We start from the raw sequence: 24,280 nt of genomic DNA on the forward strand, positions 1-24,280 counted from the left end.
TACATGAGAGTGCATAAGCCTGAGTAAATGAATGATTATGCCTGACAGAAGGTGTTTGGCTCACCCTTGAAGATTTGAAAATGGAAATGGAGGTTTAGTCCAAGACAGAGCTTCATCTGCTGTTGCAGTTTCAAGCCAAAGCTCTCCGCTTCGTGCATGTACTCATGTACTCTGCCTCTATGCTTCTAGTCCCCAACTCCCCAGCATTGCTTGTCCTTTCACTAACGTGCCAACCTGGCCATGCCCCTTTCAGCTGTGATTTGAAATGGCATGTTCCTACAGACCTCTGCATCCAGCAGGCCTGGCCCTTTTCCTAGTAAAAAGAGGAGGCAGAAGAAGAGCTGCTTTTTGTAGAACAGAAGGAAGAACAGTGATTGGATTTGATTTGCTCTAATCACTTACAAAATGGATTTTGGATGCACACACGCATATCTATCCACATCCCTGAAGGAGAGCATATCCTGATTCTCTGATACAGAAATGGCATTGATTCCTGTGCATACTGCAGAAGTGTGAGGGCAGTTTCATGCTCTGCTTTCCTAGTATATGAATCGAGCAGAAATATGAAAGCTGACCGATGCTGTTTGTAATTACCATTTCAGGCTCTGTTCTGGAATACAAATGACAATAACAGATGGGGCTTGATGTGAGATAGTAGCTCCACTGCATGCAGGATGCATTCAAAGAGGCAATCTTTACCCTGAAGAATTTATGATCTAAACATGTAAAATGAATGAAAGAAGTCAGTGCAGAGAGGTTACAGTCCAGTATCTGATACTCAGTTTTGATAATGCCTCCTGTATGGAATAACTGGTTGACAAAAACCAACAACAACCAAGAATGAGAAATTGCAACTTGGGTGCTAGATTTAAGATATATGAAATTATTCTGTATTTTATATATATTTGACACAGATTCACCAGATACCTTTGAAATATCTTATACTATTCTTCTTGCATCCACAAGGAAAAAAAAAATCCTTGATTTTTAACTTTATAGTGAAGACTACAGAGGTAGCTTGAGTTCTGCTTCCTTCCACCTACCTACCATTGCAATAATAGTCTGGGTGTCCCCGTGAAATTTCCTATGACATTGTTTCTAAATACTGCCGAGCTCAGACCAATAATTTAATTCTTTTCCAAGTGTGAAGTCACTTTATATTGGCATGCAAATCATAACTATTTGGAGAGTTAGTTTTTCATAGTTTTCATGATCAGGCCATAGGCAAAGGTAAAGGATTTGGGGGTTGTTTTGTCTTTTTCTTTGAAAGGTCAACTCTGCTTTTTCCCCAAGCCTCTTAACTCCACTTCAGCTATTACAAATGTTAATACAAAAAATCTGAAAATTTTTTGCCTCCCTTTATATGCTGTTCTCACTGCACAAAAAGAAGCAGTGTTACAGTGTCAGCAAATTGTGATGCCTTTCTTTTGAGATAGGAATGAGAACTCTGTTATGTTCCTGGTCATCAAGGATCAGCTCTTTATTTGAAATGAATCACCCAAAAAGAGGAAAGATAAATGTATCTGGGGTATTTTAATTGATTCCAGGAGATTTTCTTTTTTTCTGAGCTGTACAAATCCCAGTCTTTGTAAATTAATCTCAGGAACTTTTCTCCTTTGAATAGTTGGAAAAATGTAAGGGGCAAGTCTTCTTGCCTTACTGAAGAAAACTTTTATAACCTGTTTCACTTACATGTGTGAATACCTTCTACTTACAATATCATAGAATATTTTTGCTGTTGTAATATTAGCACAGGCCTGCAGGCCAGAAAAGTTTATACAGCCAGCTTCAATTGAATTTGATTATGCAATTGAGACACTCTGCAAGCATTTCAATCAGACATCAAAGATTTTTTTTTGGTTTTAGTACTAAAATGAGTCATGAGGGGCTTCTCATGTTAAGGCTATGAAATAGAAGAGTAAGAATATTGTGACAGGAAGGAGAAGGTAAATAAATGGACTTGAGTGTGAGTAGAAAGCAGGAGGGTAGCCTTACATATTGGGTAATTAGTGCTGTTGAGAATATGCCCTGTGTTACATATGCAAAACATGGTGCACATATGAGCACTGAATAGTATACTCTCATCAGTCATCTGATCTGCATGTTTTGGGGCTCCTTCATCTTTATGGCATGTTCAGCCACACTAATATGGAGTTGAGATGAGCTATCCAGTTAACTAGAAGGAGCTAAAAGTAGAGTGTACAGTTTTGGGAGGTGACAGTATTTTAGTAGGAAGATTGATTTTGGAGAGGTAAGATTGTATGCAGTTAGAAATAAAGAGCAGCTTTCCTAGGTTAGCTGAGGAAGAATTACAGTAGGAAAGCTGCAACCCAATGTGGATATTTCAAAATCCTTAAGTAGGTCACTCATTCATCTGAGTTCCGTACACTACTTTAGGTAACAAAATGTTCAGTGTTATGTAAAGGAAGCCAAAACTGAGGCCAGAAATCATTTTGATGTACCATAGCCTCTTTCCCCCAATGCAGGCTTGGTTGGTGGTTATATTGACAACTCAATACTAAATCTCAGCCACATGGCCAGATGGCCCTTCAGATTAGTTCCTCTTTTAGGAGAGAAGTTAAATGCTCTGTTACTGAGAGTAGACCCAAATGGCTTTACATACACACATCCATATATGTATTCATGTTGTGTGGCTGGCTGTACTAGTATTACACTAGCTCAGAATTCTCTCATTTCTGCAAGTTTTTCCTTTCAGTAAAACTTGAAGGTCATTTTCCAGTGGGACAGAATTAAGTAAGCAGAGACAAAGTTGTTGATTCTTTGAAGATGACAAAAAGCCAAGAAAATGTGAAATTTAATAACTCTTCTGTGTTAAAAGCTTAAACAATCTGGGGAAAGAAGGATGTTTGTTTAGAAACATCACTAATTTAATCAATTCCTTAACATGATATCTAAACTTAAATTAAGTACAAAAGTTGTATCCATTCTGTAAATGGATGATCCTATTTCTACCTAATATATATTTCAACTTAAAAATTGTGTCCCATTTAATCCATTTGCTTATGTACTATCTGTGCACAAAGTAGATATTTCTGGGTACTTTCTGTGGTTTGTGGTGCTGCATTTACTGGCTGAATTAAAGTGATAGAAGCTTGGAAATGGCATTTCTTTCCCTTCCAATATTAGCTTTTTCCATTTAGTCATCAGTGATGATATTCTGCCTGTTACACTAATGAAGACTGCTAATTATCAGGGATTTTTTTATGGACCAACATTTCCCGATACCATTGTAGCTTGGAATTGAGTATTCATTCATTCCTTCCACTACACAAAAGACCGTTTCATGAGCTTCTGCCTAAGTATCAGTTGTAGTATCTACTGATGGCTTAATAACTTTCAAATAGCTCTTTTCTGATGAAATAGAGATCCTGCATCTGATGATGCATCAAGTGATACAGCTACGCTTTATAGATTGGAGTCATTTGGTAGTGTTCACTGGTGTACTACTATAGGACATTCTCCAGAGACTTTGGAAATGTTACATTTTCTAGGTACTGTGGAAACTCATAGGAAATGGCACAATCAGCAGTGGAATGCTAGCAAAATGTATTTTACAGTATTAAAACCTGTCCATACTTTTCCTGACCTGAAAGGCAATTTGAATGCCCTTGTATATAAGGAGAAAATAAGCATTTAGACTTTTGGCAAAACCAGGATGAGAGCAAGTGGCCTGGATTCTATTTTTTAATATGATTTTTGTTTTGTTTAACAAATTATATAAACTATGTCTAATAATTAGTTCTTAATAGTTTATTAATGCCCTTAGTATGCTGTTAAAAATCCACATTTTCGTCTCATATTTTGCCTGTACCATCTCCCTGTGTGCATCTACTCATTCACTATCTTCTTATTAATACCAGTTCTCAGATTTCAAGGTGAAGTAATGGCAGTGTAGCATGACAACACTGGTGGACCAGTGTTAGTCCATCATTTGTGATAGTTAGGAGGCTGTGTAACTTAAGCATAATGCAAGAGTCTTATTTCTTTGCATTGGGAAAAGTGAAGACTGCACCATCCCTTATTGACAGCTTTTGAAATTCAGCAAACAATATTTCTTAGGACTGCATAACTGAACCATAGGTCTGAGCTCTGATTCCTGGTCAGAATAACTCTTAGCTATGCATGGACTCAACCTGTGTTAGTTAAAATTTCTAAATGTTGCTATAATGTAAATAATGGTATCAAAAATAAGATGTTTTCTGTCTTTATATAAATTTCTGCTGGCACAATTCAAGTTATGACATTTATGCCAAAGGTCAATGAATTAACATCATGTGGTAATATTACTTTACTGCAAGCTGATCTTCTAACGTGCTTTAATATATCTTATAGTTATCTGATAAGTAATGTTAAAGCCCTCAGGGTTATATTACTTGGTAAAATTTGATTGAATTAACATAGTACTCTGTAAGTGTTCCTCTTCTTAAAATAGTATACAAAGGTGGATATTTAATATAGAAATTTGCATTAAGAATATAGTTCTGTGAATATTTAGAATTCCAAACTGAATAAATACCATCTTACCAGCACATTTCAGAAGCCCCATTTGGAGTTATGGTCTGTGATCAATATATATTTTCTGTGTTAATTTAGAAAATGTGAAAATAAGTACAGAATTGCATCAAAAACTGCAGTGGCTTCCTTTAGGGTTTTTAAATGGCGGGAGGCAGGGGGAAGAATTAGCATGTATATTGATAAGACAAACATAATATTTACAGTATGGAACATGCAATGTTATTTAGACCACAGTTATCAGTGCTTCCCTGTCATAGATTCAAAGTGATTTCAGTAATACCAAAACTATAGTAATCTCTTTTGAGGTAAAAGTATCACTATCTCACTCAAAAGGAATACTGTAGATATTTAAAATTAAGACCCCTAAGAACTTTAAGATTCATGGATATTCTCTAAGAATTCCTGAACTCGCAGGTCATTGTAATCAGCAGATATGCCCTCATTATGTTGAAAAGTCTTTACAAATTCTGTATGAAAATTTATGGATTTATATAAATAGATTAGTCCTTTTGTCTTTATTACCTTTATCATCATATTTGTTAAAATGAAATTGTGTGGTCATAAAGCATTACACACGCATCATTCACCTTGTAGCAAATGCCAAAGTATTAAATAACATGGGGGTTTTTTTCTTCATGACATATCCTCAGCAAATGTATTCTTCAGCAATTTTATTGGTAACTTCGTTTCATGGATAAGATGTTGAGAGGTAGTAGCTGTACAAAAGAGAAAGAAAACCCTTACCCCTACCAGTAGCCCACCAAGAGGCCATTTGCTGCCCATAGTCTCCTCTGCTCCAATGTGCGTCCTTCCCACAGGCTGCAGTTCCTATAAAAGTGCTCCAGCATGTGTCTTTTTCCACAGTGTGCAGTCCTTCAGGAACAGGCTGCTCCACCATGGGTCCCCCATGGGCTACAGGTCCTGCCAGGAGCCTGCTTCCATGGGGGCTTTCCGCTGGCTGCAGCTTTCTTCAGGGCATGCCCACCTGCTGAAGAGTGAGGTCTTCTGTGGGCTGCAGTGTAGACTTCCATGGGCTGCAGGGACACAAGCTGCTTCTCCATGGTCTTCTCTGCTTGGCCACCTGGAACACCGCCTCCCCCTTCTTCTTCTCCCACCTTGGTGTCTACAGAGCTTTCTCTCACTTTTTTCCCTCACTCCTCTTTTTCCTTTCCTTCCTCACCCAGAAACTGATTACCTTCCTCCAGGCCTCCCTCTCCCCTCCCAATTTGCCTGCATACCAGAGAATCCTAGAGCTGGGACTAATTTTTTAGCTGTGATGAATTTATCCACATGATCTCCTCAGTTTTTGTGTTGTTACAGATCTTTTTCTTCAGCAATATACTATGCATAACTTCTGATAATTTAATTTAATAACATCTACTCCTTGAGTTTCCTAACTTATGCAGTTGAGTAAGAAATTCTGTAAACCAACTGAAAATAAGCTATAGATAGGTCCTAAGGTTTTGTTTCTCAGTGATACTTGCCCTAGCAGAATGACATATGGGGTTTGTGCTGCCATGTTGCAATCTCTGCTTTCCAATCTGTTTCAAACTCTAGTAGCAGCACAGTTTTCCATAATAGTTTCCACCCAATTTGACTGATATGTTCAGCATATTTTTTTATATCCATACATATAAATAAATATAGAAATGTAGATAGAGAAACCCTATTGGATGATACCAATTAAATAAAATAATTTGAAAATAAATATTTCTATGCCCTTTCAGATATGTCCAGATTAGCTCATTTTCTCCATTTTACTTGCTACTGCAATAATTTCCTGTTGTTATTTCATTTGGAAAAAGCCCTACAGAATTATCTGGGTTTCAGAGCAATGACTTTCTGACCTGTGAGATCTGGATCTGTGTCCTCCTGCAGACAATTCCGCTGCTCCTCGTGACTCGAGTTATGCATTTCTGGCTTTCTGTGCCTTTCCTTCCACTAAGGAAGCCTTGTTGCTTATATATCCCCCTGCAGGGCTCCACCTCATCCCAATTTCTAGGCAGAGTTCCTATCTGCTGTCTAGCCATAGTTGTTTCAATAAAATATACATCACCTTTACAGAAAACTGGAAAGGATCCCAAGCTGCATACAACTACTGAACAAACCAGTAAGAGAAACTCAAATCATGATTTCCCCCCCTCCCCAAATAAAGCACATGCTGTCCTGCATACCTTCACCACATCAGTCATTCCTGCAACTAAAGCTAAACTGTGTCATGTTTGAACCTGAATTCAATGAAAATGAAAAGTGTATATACAAATGCATTAAGCTCAGTCTGAGTAGTTGTCATTTTTAAGGTTATTTTATATTCTTGCAGAAGAGTTTTGTGAGCAAGAGGGGCATACAACCTGTATTTATCCAAGAATTTGTTATCAGTCCAAGTAATATTTTATCAGTTTAAACAAAATAATGTAATTATTCTTAGTCCAGTTACAATTATATGAACACTTTAATCCAAGTTCTCTAAGTAACAGGGGAAAAAATTAACATTACCATTAAAATTGTTATAAAAAATCTTCCTAGTTTTCTTTTCATCATTATAGTCACTTGTCCAGTATTCCCCTGAGACCTGACGTTGACAGTGCTTATTTTCCTAAAAAAAAAAAAAAAAAAAAAAAAAAGAAAGAAGGGTTGACAATTCATTAGCATCCTAAATTCTTCTCCAGGGGAAAATACAAATGACTTAACCTCCCACTCCAACCCCTTAAAAAGAAAGCTAACCAAAAGCAGGCTTCCTTCTCTACCTTAGATCAACTTGAAGTTATTTTTGTCCATTTTGTACCACAGTCAGCCAACATGCTTTATCTTCATGGGTTTCCAGTTACAGGTTGTTTTGGTTTGTTTCTTTGTTTTAGTGTTTTCACCTGTTATTAAAGTTACAGAACTGCTTCTTCCAGTCCCAATTAAGATAAAGAGCTAATGGCTGTTACTTAGACCTTTGCCATACACAGTACTTAGCACAGAGCTAAGTGGAAACAAGTTTGTGTAGTTATCTGATGACTCGAGACTTGCAGTCATAAAGCAAACTGAAATAATCTCAGACCAAGGCAATCCCTGGCAAGTCCCAAGACCCTGAACTGCTCAAACAGTGCAGAGCCTTTATTAGAAATAGGAGAATCATACTTACTGGGCTACAATCCCTGCCTGAAGAAAAGCTGGAATCCTAGTGCTTGATGTTTCCTTGTTCTTTCACAGTTTTGTAATTCATTCTGTGTGGGGAGTATGGTGTAGTACAGTGGTATAGTTTCACTGGAATAGTTATTTCTACAGCTGAAGTAACATTTACTTCAACTTTGAACTGACCCAAACAGAAATAAGACTGGGTTGAAGTTCCTACTCATAATAACCATACATGTTGCTCCTGATGCTGTATGTATTTAATAGTGATTATTCTTGTTCAGGTGCACAGAGGTTGAGTAATCACTGAAGAATAAATTCTGGCAAATCACAGCTAGTATTTTAAGTCGGAGCAGTCCTAGATCTCATATTGATACATGTTTGGAGCCCTGTGCTTATGCTAGAACCTTCCCTTACTCATCCTTTGTAGGAAGACCTTTGTGACTCCAATTTGCACTGAAGTTACAAATGCCTTGCAACCATTTTAAGGATTTACAAAGCTGGGTTATAATCACCTGTGTCTCATTCTCATTTATCCAAAGAATCGATTTACAATAAGATTTGTTTGTCTAAAGTAAGATATATAGCAAAATCATTATTTTTAGCGGCTGTTTTATGTGAGGTCTGTACTGAACAAGAACATTTTACTTACTGGTCTTATTCCTGAGAATTTTGCTGGTCTGAATTCATCTGAGTCACCCATGCTAATGGCGTCATAGCAGTGTTGGAGTAGATTCAGATCAGCAAAATCCTTAGGAATAAAAACATTAAATACAGTATTTATAAGTTAATCAGAATTTCTAACTGCAAAGTACATACGTAATTATTACAGTTGTAATATTTCTGTTGTAAACACTCATTTGTGGTTAATGTTTTTATTTTTTATGACCAACATTAATGCTTCTTTTCCCCTACAAGCTTTTTTCATATGATGCTAATATTTTTGCCATTAATAACCATCAACCATTTCTTTCTTGTTATTTGCATCTTTAGCAGAAGTAATCTTGAATTGCTGATCATAATGTTTTCTCTCTTTATTATTTTTCTTTTATACTCTCTTGTGAGTAAAAAACAATCAAGGAAAGAAGTTCAGTTTTCTATTTCGTCTTAGTAAGTGGTTTTGGTGTATTGGATATCCCGTGTCATCTCATTACATAACAACTTATGTTTGAAAGAAATGCCAGCATGAATCAATCACATAATTTCTAATTCATAATTTCTAAAATTTATATGAGGCTTTCAAGAATACATTTTTCCTGAGACTGTACATGCTGTTAACAACCTTCATAGAACCTGCTACTATTTCCAATCTGAATTCTTTAAAAGTAACTGCTATGTCTGCAGTTGAACAGAAAATCAAAACAACGATTTTTTTTTTTTCTTCAAGATTAGTTTTTTGTGATTTCCCTGGTGTTACACTATAGATCTACAAACAATAGGCTCTTCAATAGTTTCTTCCATGTGGAAAAACAAATTCCTAACAAATTCAGGAATTTGCAGCATGCTGACATATATATTTAATGTGCTGCATTTCTAAAAGAATCACAAGGTCTCCTATAAAAATCACTGAAGTCCAAGACACTGCTGTAGCATTATTCTGATTCACTGGACATTAAGGCATATGCACGTAGCAATACTCTGGAATTTTCTGCTGTCTCCAACAGGTGCATGGATAGAATACATTTACCTGAAGAGAATGGGAAATATTGTGAATATACCATCCATAATCGAGAAGGGAGCTTCCATCAGCTTCTACACGATGATGGCTGTTGTGACTAACAGCCCTTTCTCATCATCAAAGGTAGATTTTCAGACTAGGAATTGCTGGTCACTTACATTTAATAGACTTCTGGAATTTTATCATCATTTAGTATCAGCATGGCAGGCTGCAGAAGTTCTTATCTTTCATGCTGCTTCAAGGAGCAGTTTCATGAGCAATTATCTGCTTAAATCTCACATATAAGAAACATCAGCCTGAAGTATGTGATCTGAAGTTTCCCTCTCATGCGGATATCCACACAAGCCAAAATCAGAAAGCTTCCTAAAAAAATTGTTATTCATGAAATTCCAAAGAGGATTCTGTTAATCAGTATTTGTTTTCTCCTTGAAAATTCAGTGATACATGCTCAGAATATGACCAAGACAACATAACAAGTTGGCAATTTTTGACAATTTGATCTGAAGAAGGAAGAGCAAGGCATAAATTTAAAACAGGTTCTTTTTTTTTTTTTCCCCCTCCTCTCTTACTTTGGAGGAACTTGAAATAGTTCTGCAGTTTTTACTCATATTATATGTTCTTGCAATGACTGTTCTTGAGTATGTTGCACCACATTTTACAAAAGAAACAACACTCTCAATTCTAAGCCACTGTTCCTTCATCTTCATGCAATGTGTGTCCAATATAGCACTAAAGTACACAAGGTGTCAGAAGACATATTTGGTAAATATGTGACAGGCAAAACTGACCTGCAGTGGTGTAACTATGGACAGTAATGGCACTTTGATCACAAATAAGCTTTAAACATTAGAAGAAAAACAAAGAAAGGTATTTTAACTGTCTAGATTTTAAATGTAGGGATTTTTTTGCTTGCAGTCTTGCACTTGGACTTCAAGGGATGAAGGAGTACTTTGTCAGCCAAATGGTAAACTCTGTAGGAGGGAAGATAGTCAACACAAAGTCACAGCTGCTCTAACCATCCAAGTAATATTATCAAAATCCAGCTACAAACGAGTCACCAATTTCCGCATCTGTTCTCACCTTCCACTCTTGCTTTCAGGCAACTCAAAATGCACGTTTTGGCAACCATACAACTTCATCTCATTTGGTGCTACAGTTCCTCAATGGGAGTTGGAGAAATGGTTGAGAAATCAAACTCAACCACTAACCACACCATCCACCTTTTCCCAAGTACAGCTTTCTACAATTGAAAAAGAATGACAATTTCTAAGCATCATAATCAGCTAATTCTCCCTGTCTGAGAAATTACACTTTTTGAACCAAAATGGCAATGGAATTGTGCAGATTGAACACTCCATGGTACCTGAATAAGTTATTCTGTCCCAGAAGCTGTTCTTGTCTCTTTGTGGATGTTGTACTCTCATTACATCCCTATTCTCTCTAGCAATCATACCCTGAAAACTGCATACATCCTATGCATGTGGAACTCTTGAAATATGCTATTATCGTCATTCTAGTACTGCCTTGGGAGCTCTGGAACACAGTTTTGGAGCTGTGCATCAACCAGTCAGGTCAGCATCAGCTGGTCAGAACTTTGGGAATATTCACGTGGAAGTACAAATCATGTGAGACATTCGGGAAGAAAAGCATGACAGAAAAAGTCAGGTAGTAGAATAGCATATATAGCATGACAAGGATTTTATCAAAATAAAGAATATATATTTACTTTTACAGAATCTGTAGAATTAATCTCAAGTGATTAGATACATCCCCATTTATGATTATTGTAGAATTAATTTGGGTTAAACTACATATTTTGAGTAAGAATATTGCAAGTGCAGGAAGTTCTCACCCTTTGGTGGGTGGGTTGTGTTTGTTTTTTTTCAGAAGGCACTTTTTGTTACTTTGGAGTTGTCATTTTGGATAATTTTGCTTGGAGACCTGTATAGAACAGTTTTGTTCTCTTTAACAATGACAGAGAGATAGACCACTATCAGTATTCATTAGGGCTACAAAAATGATCCAAGGGCTGGAGCACCTCTCTTATGAGGACAAGCTGAGAGAGTTGGGGATGTTCAGCCTGGAGAAAAGAAGGCTGCGGGGAGACCTGATTGCGGCCTTTCAGTACCTAAAGGGGGCCTATAGGAAAGATGGGGAAAATCTTTTCAGTAGGGACAGCTGTGTCAGGACAAGGGGTAATGGTTTTAAACTAAACCAGGGTAGGTTTAGACTAGATATAAGGAAGAAATGTTTTACAGTGAGGGTGGTGAAACACTGGAAGGGGTTGCCCAGAGAGGTAGTGGAGGCCCCATCCCTGGAAACATTGAAGGCCAGGTTGGATGGGGCTCTGAGCAACCTGATCTAGTTAGCAGTGTCCCTGCTCCTGCAGGGGGTTGGGCTAGATGACCTCTAGGGGTCCCTTCCAACGCAGAACATTCTGTTCTATGATTCTGTGATTCAAAATAAAAGGTATTTTTATGTGAAATGTTAAATTCTTAATTTAGGGAATGTGGTTTTTATGTGGATAAAGTCACAAAATAAGCTGTACCTATCAAAGTGTCTGCTGAATATTTGTCACTCGTGTTTTAGCTTTATGCGGGTGATGAAGTATTGGGGGGAAAAAAACTCCACCAAAATACCCCCCAAACCCCACTTTTATTTATGGATTTTATTAAAGTCTCTGTTAACATTAATGATGAAAAATATTTTGATTTCTTAAGATTTTATTATGATTTCCAAAATGCTGTAAAAAGGTAACTTCTGAAGACCTTGTCTGTCTTTACCATTTTCAGGACACACAAGTGTCAGTTTATTGAAACTATTCTTCCATTGGCTTAGAGTGTAAGCGCCTGTTGACATACTTGCTCATTGATCTTTCTAAAGAAATATGTATATCTGTACGGAACTGTGTTGACCATGTATGTTTTCAGACCTCACCGATTATTTGTGCTCCACAGTGATACAGAGTAATTCAGTGAATGAGCAGAAATCATGAGTACTGAACCACAGACACTGTTCTGTTCATCTAGGTTTTTGTTTTGTCTGGTTTTTATGCTCTTTGTTAATAATAAGAAATAAAAGCACATGTACTTATTCAATCTAGCAGAAGACACCATAGTACATATTTTACATCCCTCCCACTGTAATATTTGAAAGGATAAAAAAATAAAACCCATATTCCAATTTAGTAGACATCCATTATTATTATTTCAGGCAGACCTGAGAGTTACTGACATTTTTAATTTATAGAGATTATATCTGTGGTTTGATTTGTCACCAGTGGCAGCTCCAGTTTTTTTTTTCCTGGTGGGGATTTTTCCTGATGAGGACTACTGGGCAGGTGCAGTGTACTTCATGTTCCCATCTGTGCTGCCTCTTCCTCTTCCTGTTTTGGTGTGTTACAGTGTCAGACATGGTGCTAATGTGTGCTCTCCATAATTAGTGCAGGAAGGAAGTAAGCCTCAGGGAGATTTTACCAAGAGTTATAAAGTTCTTTTGGTCACAGACCCCAGGTCTAGGACTGCCCTTGTTTGACATTGTGTATTTTCTGTTCAAAGTTAAATACAAAGACTGATGTTATGGACCAGTATGAATGAAGACTTCTGCTTTGTCAGTATATTCATGTTTTCATAAAGCCCTTTAGAAGAATGGGAAAATATAACTATCATGGTTTAATTTTTTGCTTCAGGCTAACACTGCATATTAATTTTTTATCCGAGCTTCTTCACTGCTCTTTGTCATAGTCAGCTTCTGTGTCTCTGCTGTGTTCCTAATGTTCGTTCCTAGCTGTGCTTCAGCATGACTGTGCTGTTATTGTACTTTTTGTGCCATAATATGCCCTTGACTTATTTGCCCAGATCTCTATGAACTGACTTATACCATAGAACAATATAATATGGCCACACTAGTATTTTTGAAGTCCTTGTGGAAAATCATCATACTATCTAACATTTTTCATTTACAAGTGTTAGGCTCCAGCATATTCAGGGAATCCTCTCTACACATAGGCAATTGCTTCAAAATATTATCTTTTATTTATGTATGTATGTATTTATTTATTAACAGAATTTTCTTGGTCTGTATTTGCACTCTTGTTTTCTTTCACGTATTTCTGTTCAGGAACATCAGCCAAACAGTATATTTTGAATCAGGTATTGCACCATGTTTGCAGAAAAATTTATGAAATTGTACACATCCATCTTCAGGATAGAACCAGGGAACAGGACTTCTTAAACTGATCATGAAGAAGCCACAGGACAAAAAGCATTCTGAGCAATGTGGCAGAAAACATCTTATTATATATTTTACATAACTTTATAAGCAATTTCAAAGAGACTATTGTAATTGTTTTCATATTTGGTTTTGTGGACTTTGCTTAACCTAGTAGATCCCTCTCAAAATGCTTCCTACCATATATTTGATGATAAGAATATACAATGTGGTCATGCAAAAATCTCCTATCATTCAGAGTATTTATTAGATTTGTTTTTTTGCCTTAACTATAAACCTAAGATATATTACATCATCCATATTTAAATAAAATATTTTTATCATACATAAGAATATAGGAACATACTTTGAGTGCAGACATACAGTGAATTATACAGTGAATTATAATATTGGGATTAGTATTGAGCTGATAAATTTTTCCTTTGTTATCAAATTCAAAATAGCACTGCAAATGTTATACTTCTGTAAAAATACCTTTAGTGACTTTAGTGAGGATTATAATTAATTTAACTCTTTTTACAGGAACCTTGTTGACCATATTGCCCAGAAGGTACAACTAGTACATGCTTGTTTTTCAGAGTGAAGTATTATCATTTGGAACATATATTTTTAATTCAAATTTTTTTTCTCTTTTTCATATATGCTTCTAATAACCTATTACTGGAAACAGAAAATTGAGCTAGCTGAATAATCTTTGATCTAATTCAGAAATTCGTGGTGCAGGAACTTCAGTGAATGTGTTGTTACAGCTATAGGTCAATATAATTTCACAGAAAGACAGTTTGTGCAGGAAGAAGGTGCTAAGAAAAAAATTGGCTCCTCATTGTAGGTTTGTGGTATACAATAAGGAAGGGCAAAGAAAGTATTTTTCTCTACTCCTTCTTTCTATTGTATAGAGCTACCTTAGTGATTTAGGAGGGCAGCTATTAATGAATCACTAATACAGTATTTAGTACTGTATCTGTGATTCTACAGTCACAGGTTGTTTCAGCATATGTCTTTTCACAGTTTCAAATGTGACTTCCTAGGGAAATATTTATAATCAAGGTAAAATCAGAAACAAAATTGCTGAAGTGTATGTACATTTTAGGTAGGAATAATGTAGATTTATGATTGTATTACTTGATATTTTAAAAAAGCAGGAAATAATCCACATGTAAATAATACTCTTATTAACCATGTCGTACAACGTGCTTGTAATGTCTATCTATCTATCTATCTATCAGGAATTAGAAAACAACTTAATGTTTTGTTTTAAAGAAATGTGTTTTAATTATCCCAAGAAATACCTCCAAAACCCATGACATTCAGTACTGCAGCATATTTACTAGTGACTTCATAACTTCTCTTTCCTTTTTTAAAGGTGTAACGAAACCAGAATTTTCAGCATTAGAAATGACATGAGAGATAACTAAGTGGTCTTAGTTACTAAATTTTACCAATCTAGAGGGCTTTAGGTTTGCTCTTGCATTAGAATTCCATAACTTTATGTATCTATGCTGTGAGGTTTTCACAGGAAACAAAATTCAGTGTTCTTGGATTCTGATGTGGGATCAGAATACTCTTCTTTCCATAGAAATTATGATATACAGAATGCTTTATATGACTGCTTTATGTCAAATATTTTCAGATCTAAATTGTGTGAATTTTTCCTGTATTCAGTGAAGAAACAGTTGTACAGAGTTAAAAGCTCAGTCACTTAAATATCAGCTGCCACTTGGTGAGTATTTAGTGTAAAAAGCAGTAGACTTGAATGTATGAATTTATAGGATTGGACATTAAAATATGTTTCAAGTTTAAATGTGATACAGTGAAACAGTTACTGGTTTTCCCTCCCTTTTCCACCTTCCTCAATAATGAAGGTAGGTAAATATCAGTATTTTTAATCAGTTGGGGTTTTTTTCAAATGAAAAAAATGAAACTAAGAAGTAAAGCAAGTTTTTCAATGCTACAAAACAAGTAAAGAGCAGAACCAGATTAAAAATAACTTCTTTTTCCTCAGGTATACTATTCCATGAAGGTTGAAGTGTCATGCAGCGGATTTTTTTTTAATTGTTTTATTAGTTTTCCCTAATATTTTATACTCTTGAAATTCAAATAGTTTGGGAGGAGGGGTTGGGGAGGTGTTATAGATACAAATTTTTATGAAGTTGCTAAATATAAATGTTATGTTCTAGAAAATTAGAAGCCAGCATTCATTTTCTCCCTTGCCTTTTCCCATGCAATGTTATGTAAGCGAAATCCAGAAATTCCAGTTGCATTTATGGATGATGTTTTTTAACAATTGTGAGATTGTGACAACAAAATGTGAATAATGAAAATAAATCTATGACTAGATTTGTGTTTTGTTCATTGTTGGGGCAGTATTTCTATTTAGTTTCACATTTTAAGGACAAGATAGACAATGCTAACTGTAATCTAAGATACTATGATTTTACATGTGTGCATTTTCATTAACTGCAGCATCATAACAAAATAAGTGAGATCATAAACAGGTTTTGAGTACACAGTTCACTATTCCAGTCATAAGTGGATACATTTTGTGGTTTACCTTGACAATGTTCCTTTAAGCATGTACTTATTCTCTTGATTATAGTGGCTAGAAACAGGACATCTTTCTCTATATTTTTTTTAGTTTATTTGACAAATTTAGAAGTTGCTTAGTTGTCAGTAATAACTTCACCATAGGTGAAGAGATGCTTTCAGTCATACTTATCAATGGTGTTTAATATATAAAACATAAATATATACACATATATATAAAACCTTTCTTTTTCCTGAATCAATGTAAACAGAGCCCAGATGGCCGTATAGAAGTCAAAGGGCAGCATGGAAAATCGTCACTGCATATAAAAGATGTGAAGTTGTCAGATTCAGGGAGATATGACTGTGAAGCTGCAAGTAGAATTGGTGGGCACCAAAAGAGCATGTACCTTGATATTGAATGTAAGTTCTAATATTTTGTTTTCTCTTTAAAATTTGTTTTAAAAGAAAAAAAAAAAGTACATTCTTAATGGAAGGTCAGATTTTCCTGGTAATTCGTGTTTAAACTTGCATAATTTAAGAAAGTATGTCCTTCTGTAGTTAGAGATACTGAATTCTGTGAAGGAATCCTCTCTTTTCTGAAGTTGACAAGATGCTTGTTGGTGATTTAAGCAGGACAGGATTTCATCTGAGATCATATTCCAGTGGTGTTATCCACTTACTTAAGGTTACCTTAATAACTTCAAACCTTCAGCCTAGTGGAGACTGCTGTGGGTGAAAAGCATTCAGTTGGATAACTTAAGGATTGCTTTGAGCAACAGCTCCGTTTTGGGCTTAACCTTCTAAGATTCAACAGTCTTCTGGTTTTTTTCCTATTTCTCTGTTTTACTAATCCCCAGCAAGTCTCTTGCCCTTCTTATAACCCTTCCTGGAGTTAACTGGTTTGTGACAATCTCTTTTAGGCAGGCTGCTTTATTTGAAGCTCTTGAATTTTATCCAGGAGAAAAGGAGATTATTTTTGCTTAGAGAAGAGTCTGATGCTATAGAAGCCAATCAGAGGATATAAATTTGAAATACACAAAAATTGGTTGGAAAATTGTCTCTTCAAACTGTTCTTCAAATTCGTGTAACAAAGATCTTCAAAAAATGAAAACAAAAAAAAAATATTTCTTTTATATTTCATCATTGTTCTATTTTGCAAGAGATTTTCTAGATACATTTGTTCCACATTTGCAATATAGCTTGAGTGAACCTGTTTGAGGTTGAAACTCTGAATGGAAAAAGTCTTTGCAGTGGGAAGATAGACGTTGGAATAGGGTTTGTGGCACAAAAGGATAAGTAACTGTTGCGGACTATCAGCTGTAGTGATCTCCTGAGGAGTTCTGAAAGTTACTTCAGTATACAGTTGTGTTTTCCATCTTTCTGGCAGGCAAGCAATACATTATGACATAGGAAATAAATCTGAAAAGAAAATGAGAAATGGTCAAAGTTGTAATTGAATGTTAGGAATGGAGAGTTTTGCCAACCCAGAAGACCTAAGAAATAAATAGAGCATTTATTAATAGCTTTAACATAGCTACTCTTCAATAAATAGACATATGGAGGGATTTGAAACTTTGCAAAATATTTCTTTGGGGAAACATTCACTTACTGTATTTCTTTCTTTAATGAGTGCACTGGTGCACTGATAATTACTTATTTTATATGTATATAAAGGAAAAAAATTACTAGATAAAAAAGCAAGTTCAGTGAAACTCCTGTCAAATTGCTGTAAAATCCTGTCCTACTCTATACATAGTGATATGAAATATATTGTTTGATTAAGGTTATGTAGCCATTATGCTTTAAAATTAATTATTAATTCCTTTTGTATTCAGAAGAAAGATACAGGATGCACCACATTTTATGAAACACGGGCAATTGAAATTTAAGAATTTATTAGCAGCACAGAATTCATACTAAGGCCATAACAAAATCTCTGGATTGATACAATACATTATTATAGTCTAAGACATCTTTCAGGGTGAAAGTTTTAGAACAGATGCTAAGAATTTAAAAGTAACATATTGCCATTATGGTATGGCAGACTTAATTTTGAGTATGTGTGGGAACAATCAAATATAGTGTATGAGAAAATGGAATCGCATATTGTTTCTGAATTTGTGTCTTTGGAGACACTACAAATATGATATTTTATGAAGCAGGTGTCGTAGTTATCCTTCATTCCAGTTATTTCATTTTGTAAGTTGCAGGCTAGAGACTTTCAGAAAAAGGTACATGTTCAAAAACTAAACAACTGATTTGTATTCTCATAGCAAAATGGGGAAATGGGAAATTTTTATGAGATTCTGTGAAGTTCATATTGAATAAATTATTTTGATCTTGTATTATTTTCCAAGTGATATGTTTTCAGCATGTTAAATGTAATTACAAATGTTGCAATCAGGGGATTTTACATTTCTTTTTCAAAGTATTCATTTACCAAATTGCATAAAGCTCTTCAAAAACATTTTAATTTTCACTTCAATTATTTTGGTTTTCTTGTCATCAAAACCTGTTTGGAGGAGAATTTTTCAGGTATGGCTGGCTCTTTGCATCAACACTAGTGAGCCATTTTAGCAGAATTTTTATTATTTTTAATAATATTCTGGTATAAACCTCAATAACTATTTTAAAATTAAAATACAGATAAATAAGCAAGACTTAGTTGTTTATATTGTTCCATAGTTTCTAGATAGGATTAATCAATGCACCTATGCCATTCTGTAACTTAATAACAAAACTACAGCAGTTTTCTTCATGTGTTTTAATATGTTTGATATTTTGCATAGTCAGGAGAGGAGCATGCTCCCACCACATCCTTAAATGTCAGCGCAGTTTAACAAGCCTAATGGAGACACAGAGCTCTCTGGTGTCACTGTCTCATTCTTTTATTTGCTGACCCCTATCAGAGACTTAAACTGACAGTAGGAATGCACAGTTTCTGTCCTTTATCATTGTTCTCTGTTGGGGTTGCTCTTGATGATAAGAGCAGTTCTCCAGGACAGGAAGAGATTATCAGGTCTGATACCAATTCGGCACAGTTAACCCTGCCTTTTATCTGAAGTAAATGCGAGACAGACATGATTTGTAGGGAACCCTTTAGAGACATTTATAAGGATTTCTTCCCACAAAGTCATCTTTGTATTTAGTTATGTTTAGCTTTCCTTACATTAAGTATGAGATATAAATCAAAATTACATGGAAAAAAAGGTACCATTATAAATAATATTTACTAATGGATTTCATTAGCTGCAGAATTTGATTACACATACGAAGCCTAGTGTGTATTGGATGTTCATCATGATGATGGTGACAATAATAATAATAATAATAATAATAGAAGTAACTCATTGAAAAGTTCCCCTGTGATGGCATATATGATGCATACTAGGTATTGTGTATTAAGATGTGTGTATAGTGATTATCTATATATTTATCATAGCTATTTCTTTTTTTAATGCAAACCATGATAGAAATGAGTAGAAAATAGATAAAGCAGGAGATAGTCTTAGATGAGGTTTTCAGAAGGGCCTGAGGAAGTTAAATGTACAAAACCCAGTGAATTACAACTTGATTTGTACATATAATACTATCAGGTTCCTTTCAAAGATACAGTTTTCCTATGCAGATGTTTACATTTCTATATGGTATTTTTTGTCTTTCTAGCTGAGACATAATTATTGTGAAAAATATATTCTAGGGATATAAAGGAATCTTAAAAAGCACAATACAGACCTGACTAAAAGAAGAAAAATTCTGATGAGAAAACACATTATTTCTTGGGTTCCACAAATTATTTGCTGCAATGATTATCATTAGAGAATGAAAAATCATAATACTGATGTGTTCGATACACTGGATCATCTTTATGAATAGTATTATTCTTAGTTAGGGTGCATTGATAGCATTACCGAGCTTGAAAGATTTTAAACAGGCCGGTAATGATCAGCAGTCTATGATCCTGAAAAGCTGCCACTTGCCCTGAAAGTTTTCTTTTCATTGTGTTCAGACTGTCATTAACACAGTCAGAAGTATTCACAGCACTTAATTGCGTACTCCTAGGTGTTTAAGATGGTGGTCTCTCTGATTGCTCTGTATCACTAGGTGCAAATTCCTCAGGCGAATACTCCTGTTACTGGAGAAAGTTTATTAAGCCATGGTCTTTGGAAAAGTCTCTGGTTTTCCAGATGCTACCTGAGAAGCATCCTAGCTTACAATCTTTTGTAGCTGCAATTACCAGTTTTCACATTACTGTATTTCACTTAAAACTCTCACGTTTCAATATTGATACTGCAGATATGCTGGATGTTCCAAAAAATGCCTACTTCCTCACTGTACACAAAGACTTGTGTTTTGGGATATAATCAACTATCACAAACATATTGCACTCAGTAGTAAGGTACATATTTGTATGAGATCAGCCATGTGAGTGGTTGACAAATACAATTTCTTAGAAAAAAATTTCTAAAACCCCTCATTTAAATAATTTAAAGTCTCTTCCAAAAATGCAAAGTTTTTCTTACTACTAGTTTTCATCCAAACCTGAATTTTGTAGGTGTAGGCCTTATTAGTTAAGTACCAATATTCTATGGTACCAAAAAAAAATTGTGTAGCATGTGCTGTAAAGAAACCTGTGCAGTATTTATTATACTACTGTATTGCTTATCAGAAACAGTCTTTTTTTCTTTTTTTTTTTTTTTCACACCACAATTTGAGGTCAACCTCAGTACTGTTACAGTATTGACCTTTGTTTCCTGAGTCGATTGACTCATTTTGGAATGAATATTTGAATAAAAGATGAAAAAATATTTTGGGTTTTCTTCTGTTTCTCTTCTAATAATTTACCCATTTCATTAATAGGTATATATGCTTCAGCATCTTTTCTTACTGAGATAATTTTCCATATATGCCCTTGTCAATAGTAAAGGCAAAAAAAAATAAAAATGTAAGTTTTCTAATGTTTCCTTGAAGATGATTCTACTTCATAAGTTGGTCTTACGTGCTAAAAATATTAAATGTTTACACTGATAATTAATGAGTAAATTTTAAACTGGTTTTCATATTTGCAAAATTGAACAGAGTTTTGCAAGTCATTTACATACTACGTTAAGTGTAATTAATATTATACAGTGGTGACCTGTGAATGAAAAAAGGCAACATGGCCTTTGTCCTTCTCTATACCTCCAAGACAGGTCCAGCAGAGCAGAAGCAACTCATCTGAGAATTATGAAGAACATAATCAGGTGGTATGATAAGTGTGATGTTGAATCTTTGAAACTTGAACAAAGCAAAATATCTTAAATTGAGTTTTGTAACCGCAATATTATTTTTTTCTTAGTTAACTTTCTTTAACTGCAAATTACTTGGCATTACTTGAAGTTGGTATCTTTAAAGTCTTCAGTTATGTCAGAACACTAAGGTTAAGTCACTAGGTTAGCACATGCCTGAAAGAGAGACCTCTAGTGTTATTTACAGTAAACCTGAGGCACATAGCTTTGGTTGCAATATCTGAGGCCAGGTTCCTCTGCACCACAGAGCCTGTGTCTGAGCTGCTGTTGGTGCACACATTGGGAGCAGCATAGGGCTAAATAAAGAGGGAAATACCAGGTGAGTTTGAGCACGCTGTACTGGAGGTCTGAGTGATATAAGGTTTAGAGGGACCACATGTTGGAAATTGAGTTGTATATACAGCATAATTTCAGCAATGCTGTTTGGATTTTTAGTATGTTCCTTAAAATTTCTCAAATTTTTTTTGTTGTTTTCTGGACAATGAGGCTGAGTCCCTGCTCCATACACAAACAACAATTATTATTTGGGACTATAAAAGATGATAGGTAGGTAGGTAGATAGGTAGATACTAGGGAGTGGAGGGAAGATATCAATAGCAGGTATGTTATGGTAGTAAGGATGACATGTAGGAAAATACGGAGGGTAAAGATATGAATCTGGGTTTTGTTCTGAAAATGTGAAAAGTACAATAGGAAGAGAGATGGGGGCTAGGATCCTGGTTTGAGAAAGGCATCGCAATTTTTTTTACTTTTGGCTATAAGAGCATTATGTGATCTAATAATGATGTTAGAAGTCTGGCCATCCTAAATTATTGCAGTAATTCTATCCTGGAATACAAGTAACAACTGAAATTTTGAATACAAACCACTGCCATCCAAAAATAACAAGTCAGTAATTGCAACACCTGGTCATTTTGTTACTGAAATAAAAACTACTGCTAGCATGAGAGATCTCTAAGGGGAGTCTTCCTGTTCTAGCTCTGATAGCCAGTGAGCTTAGTGATTTACTGACCTAAAAAATGACCAATAGATATATGCAGACAGTTTCTTTTAAACATCACTATTGACATACTTAGCTTATTTTACCTAGCTGTGTTCTCTATGATTTCTTCTCCTATTTTAGACAGGTTTATACATTCACTAAAATTTCTTGGGGGTTTTGTTTTTTTTGTGGGGGGTTTGTTGTTTGTTTTTTTTTTTAAGTGATCAACCAAACACAATTCCTTAATGTCAATTAGAATTCAAAGAAAAATAGGTACATTGAATATCTGTGACTTTGGCAGCGCCAAGCACCAAAACTATGCATGCATTTGTTGCCCACCATTTGTTAAGGCTGAAGGTACCATTATCAACAACATACTTTGTGTCTAGCAGAACAATACTTTATCTTCATGATAACTAAGTTCATGTTCTATGTTTATGGAAATGGAGCAATTAGTGTGATGTTTGGATATTAAAAATAATATCCTATCAGGGACTAGTACTCCTTGCCAGTAAGAGGGGACTCTTACTCTTGCATAAGCTGTACAATTAGTAGGTAGTCCATCATACTATTGAACATCAATGTTTTATTGTAGTGCACTTTGAGAGGAACCAAGAGAATGGTGTGAGGGAAAGGAAACTTTACTGAGAGTGGTGTTTCCTGTCACTTGCTGTGAAAGCAGCATGTACCTCTGCAAAACTGCTGATCTCAACTTTCAAAATGATGAGCTGGATTCTGAAAAAAAACCTCTGGTTTAACTAATAATCATGGCAATTTAAAACCTAGCATATGTAAGTTTCATTTTCTTTTCTACTTGGAAACTTCACATGCAGATCTTGCACATTTTTCCTTGCAGCCACATGATCATGATACTAGCAGTAAAACTGTGAAAGTTAGTAACCCTGAAGCTCTGTAGTTCCTGTCCTCCTTTTAAGGATAATTAGATATTAAAATCTAATCACCTGGCCTCATTTGTTAAGTCTTTCTAATATTCTTTCCTGTTACAAGGAATATGTGACAGTTATTGTACTTATCTGGGGAGCTGCTTCTACTTTATCTCCAAGGAAAAGCTATTCATTCCATAATAAAAACTACTGAGAAACAAATATGCAGGAGAAAAAACAAGAGAAAGATAAAAGGCTGTTAACCAAATTGTGACAGTTACAAAAAAGTAAGGCATTTTTACAGGATGGATGGCAAGGAAAGGGCTAGATTTGCTAGAAGATGTGGTTTATTAAAGCCCTTGATGATGGGAAACTTAGGCCAGTATTAACCATCTAAGAGAGAGGCTTCCAATAATCATAGAATCATAGAATCATAGAATCGTAGAATCATAGAATGTTTTGGGTTGGAAGGGACCCCTAGAGGTCATTTAGTCCAACCCTCCGGCAGCAAGCAGGGACACTGCTAACTAGATCAGGTTGCTCAGAGCCCCATCCAACCTGGCCTTGAATGCTTCCAGGGATGGGGCCTCCACTACCTCTCTGGGCAACCTGTTCCAGTGTTTTACCACCCTCATTATAAAGAATTTCTTCCTTATATCCAGTCTAAACCTACCCTGGTTTAGTTTAAAGCCATTACCCCTTGTCCTGACACAGCTGGCCCTACTAAAAAACTTTCCCCATCTTTCCTACAGGCCCCCTTTATGTACTGAAAGGCCATAATCAGGTCTCCCCGCAGCCTTCTTTTTTTCCAGGCTGAACAAGCCCAACTCCCTCAGCCTGTCCTCATAAGAGAGGTGCTCCAGCCCTTGGATCATTTTAGTAGCCCTCCTCTGGACCCGCTCCAAGAGTTCCATGTCCTTCTTGTGCTGAGGGCTCCACAGCTGGACACAGTACTCTAGGTGAGGTCTCAGCAGAGCAGAGTAGAGGGGCAGAATCACCTCCCTCGACCTGCTGGCCACGCTTCTCCTGATGCAGG

At 35.6% G+C, this 24,280-nt stretch overlaps 1 protein-coding gene across 1 annotated transcript in view; it reads left to right on the forward strand.

The window, feature by feature from the left end:
• Positions 1-24,280, forward strand: part of NCAM2 (neural cell adhesion molecule 2) — a 140,823-nt gene that overhangs the window by 32,712 nt on the left and 83,831 nt on the right. The window contains exon 8 of the mRNA XM_035896416.1: positions 16,360-16,510. Coding sequence (XP_035752309.1) covers positions 16,360-16,510 — 151 coding nt within the window. The remainder of the gene's footprint in view (positions 1-16,359; positions 16,511-24,280) is intronic.

This window comes from Egretta garzetta, unplaced genomic scaffold (assembly GCF_000687185.1).
Source record: "Egretta garzetta isolate BGI_Z169 unplaced genomic scaffold, ASM68718v1 scaffold45, whole genome shotgun sequence".
NCBI classification, from domain to species: domain Eukaryota; kingdom Metazoa; phylum Chordata; class Aves; order Pelecaniformes; family Ardeidae; genus Egretta; species Egretta garzetta.